At 35.7% G+C, this 3,694-nt stretch overlaps 1 protein-coding gene across 3 annotated transcripts in view; it reads right to left on the reverse strand.

Annotated features, from left to right (window-relative positions):
- LOC105159572 (HEAT repeat-containing protein 6) overlaps positions 1 to 3,694 on the reverse strand; it is a 19,405-nt gene that overhangs the window by 4,942 nt on the left and 10,769 nt on the right. For 2 of the 3 annotated variants that reach the window (XM_011076683.2, XM_011076681.2), the window contains exons 18-21: positions 2,678 to 2,772; positions 2,528 to 2,594; positions 811 to 901; positions 654 to 727 (exon numbers count right to left, since the gene is read on the reverse strand). In XM_011076683.2, coding sequence (XP_011074985.1) covers positions 654 to 727; positions 811 to 901; positions 2,528 to 2,594; positions 2,678 to 2,772 — 327 coding nt within the window. The remainder of the gene's footprint in view (positions 1 to 653; positions 728 to 810; positions 902 to 2,527; positions 2,595 to 2,677; positions 2,773 to 3,694) is intronic. The other variant, XM_011076682.2, reaches the window with a different exon arrangement.

Consider the following 3,694-nt stretch of genomic DNA (forward strand, 5'->3'; position numbering starts at 1 on the left):
GTGGTGGGGGGGGGGGGGGGGTTGCAAACACAACTAGAGATTGTTTTCACTGATTCAGGAAAAAATATCTGAAAGAATCTATACAATGTTATACAGCTCCACAGAGGAAAAAGTTCAGGAAATAAAACCAACAAGCCTTAGACATATAAATACCACATGACCAGAGAAAATCATCAAGAGTTGCAGTGTATTCTAGTCCCATGTTAGGAAAAGGTTTAATAAAATAAATAAATGAGCTCCAGATAAGCTTGGTAGGTAGCTGTGAATGTTTTTGAAGCTGGCTTGTTTGTCAGAGAAACACGTCTGAAATGATCTGTTATGAAGTGGGTCTAGCAAATGCAGTACACATGTTAATGACCTCATTCTAAATGGCCTTATCAACAAGGATACAGGAGATGTAAATGTTGAAGTGTCTAGAGGCCCCCAAACCATGAAATTATCTTGTACACAGAATCATACATAGACAAGTTTCACCAGTCCAGTTTCCCGAGATCAAGAGCACAAATGACTAGATAAAATGACAGTTCTATCACATGCACCTAGAAGCTTATTAAGTCAAAGAGACAACTCTCAATTATTTTTAACTTTTATTGTAGTTGACAAAATGCTATAAAATTAGCTTCACTTGCTGATGTTGCACTTTACATATCTACCTTGTCATTGTCCCTTGCCAGCCTCAAGGAACTATCAACAAGCAATGGTATAACTTCAGAGCTTGTCCTAGAGTCTGTCACAATCAAAAGTTAAGATTGGAGAACAGAAATTAATATTTCACAGAGAAATAGATATGAGATTCCAACAGTGGCCCACCAAGAGAACCTCTTCCTGCGTGAAGTGCATCGATGTAATGACCCAGAGCATCACATATGTTGGCTAAGGCCCATGAAGCTGTAATACGGACCTGACGATCATCATTGAACAAATCCATTTGATTAAGGAGACATGCTATTAGAAAAGAAAAAATGGAAAGAAAGCTTGGAAGAGAAAAGCATAAACTCCCACCATCTCAATTTGAGTGCCACGTTTTGAACGGGCGCGGAGTTTTCCTTGAGTTCGAAACAAGCATATTTTACGCATGTCTACTCTTAGTGACTAAGAGTAAACAGTGTCATATTAATACTTAAGTGATCTAGGAGATTGCTTGTTATAATTAGGGAAACAAAATAAGAGCATTCCATGTGGACCCAGAGTATCTCATCTAACGGAAAGGACCATGGGAGTTGCATCCCAACATAACCAGAACCCTACAATTACCTCCATCCCAGCATTAGATACAAAACAATCACCCCCAATATTTTTCAAAATTCAGAGGGAGATTTTGTTATTTCAAAAAGGGAGGCATACAACTAACTACGTCAGTTTATAAGAGAGGCCTTTGTAATGGACTACTTTTTATATTTTTTCATTTTTGACTCAAACTAATAGTCACTTTACATATGCCGTTTGGGTTTTCTAACAATAGAAATGTGGAGGGAAGGATTTTGTAATTCTAAAAGATTGGGGAACATAGTTTGTAATTACACTTATTCCTAGGGAGCTCATTGTAACTAAGCCAATATTTCACTAAATGTTTGAAACTTTACAAGATTAGATTCAAGAAATGTGCTAATAAATTCCAAACTAGATTAAAAGTTTAAAAAAGCAAGGATTTCCCAACTTTTTTTCAATCTAATAAACTCTTTTAATTTGATAATAGTAACTTCAAAATCGTTTTGGTAACTAAACAAAACATCTAACAAGTTCTTGAAATTTATTTTGGCTAGAAGATCTTGTCACATAATTTAACATGTTATAAGTTTAAAAAGTAATACCTTTTGATATGCTTTACATAAGTTAGTCAAAAACCATCTCAATTGCCTGAAAGTCCGAGCATCATCTAACATAAAGATATTATGTTATCATTTGTCCAAATCATAGAAAACATTTCACCCTGCGGAGGTTGTCAGCATTTCTTATTTTTGTTTCTCAAAGAATTAGTGGTCTATGTCCTAAAGTTGTGCACGTACTCATCTAAATGTTTATTATGTCCTCCATCACATGTATAAAGGATTTACTATGATTGCAATAGCGAAATAAATTTGGTCAGAAGGAAGCTTGGAATTTTCCATCCTTTCTGAAAGCAAACTTACTTGTATATGATAATCAACGGCCTAAACTTCACTGAACATATGTTATATATGAGGTGAATTAGTATTCTGCTGCCACTATCAAGTGACTGGTAAATGATGGGAACACTTAATAAGACCAACTAGTACAAATTCACTTGCCAAGATGATGGGTATACTCCAGCGCTTTATTATTGCTGTAGTGAAAAAGTAACACTGAAACTAACTGTTTTATCAAAGAAGACATGTAACTTGTTACTAAAATGCATCATGCTTTGCACTTAGATCCAGTGTGCATTTTTGCTACATACTCTGCACTTAGCCCCAAGAAGGATTTGGTAACTGTGTGGTCTATATAACAAACCATGTACTGGAACAACTAAAAATCAGGGGGAAAGGAGGACAGCCAGCAAAAGACTTACTGAAACCAGTGAATCAAGAGCATTGTGCTCGGCAGCACGGATGAACTTCTCTAGGACCTCTGGACTGCTAAGAACAAAAAAAAAAAAAAAATGAGGTTTTCCCTGATCACCACTTACCATAAAAATTCAAGGCTTATTAGCATTTCTTACCTATGGTATATTTGTGGGAAACATGCAATAACACCAATGGCTCGACAGGCAGCTGACCTAACTGAAGGAACCTCATCATTTAGAGCAGCGTCAATCTATAACGTATCCACAGTAAAAAGCCATTAAGTTTATCACACATGTACAACCCCCAACCATTTGAGGCTTAAAGGAAAGAAGTTTTAGATCAGAGTTAATGGCGTGAACTTCTTGTTTTGGTTCAACGCATTCACCCTGGACTAAGGCCAAGGTCCCACAAAAACCCTCGTCAAAGCAACAGTGTATGTAGGAACATTAATTTATACTACAGGATCATTTTTCTCTTGTTTCAACAATTATTGTGCAACTGTCTGTCAAAGACAATCTTTTTTTTAAAAAAAAAAAAATTGTTGTAATCACTAATTGTCCAGTAGCAGCTGAAGTCCTAAAAGCTCTTGTTTTTCATGCCGCTAATTACAACATTGTTTGGCTGATTTGTGGTGTAAAATGCGAATACAAAAAGAGTACAGCCATGTGGATCCAGCTCGAACAGGAAATAATCCTGGGGTGAAATGTGTAGGTTGAACTGTAATATAGCTATTTTTCATTACTTTTCATGCTCAATATTTTATGAAAATTTTAACTTGTGTTTTTCAATTGCAGAAACCAAATGGATGTAATTTTCTAAAATGGATGGAACCTAAAACTAGTGAATAAGAAATGAGTTTGGCCAAGATTCCATAAGATTTTTAGACTAGAAAAATGAAAAGGTGAGCGCATTAAAAGACATTAAGGAAACCTTGAATGTTAATAACGAAAAGTTACACTAGGTTGCTATAAATTTGACACAACAAAGAATGACATGATGATGAAGATACAGAATCTGGAAGCCAAAACTTAAAGTTCCGAAGATCACGTGTGCATATATAAAACATTTTTAATGTCTTGAAAGAGGTAGAACGTCATATTGGAGCCCCAAAGTCACAACTTTTCTTGGAAAAATGAACACCCAAATGCATGGACAAACATAAACAGCCAAAT

Source organism: Sesamum indicum, linkage group LG3, assembly GCF_000512975.1.
Source record: "Sesamum indicum cultivar Zhongzhi No. 13 linkage group LG3, S_indicum_v1.0, whole genome shotgun sequence".
Classification (NCBI taxonomy): Eukaryota; Viridiplantae; Streptophyta; class Magnoliopsida; order Lamiales; family Pedaliaceae; genus Sesamum; species Sesamum indicum.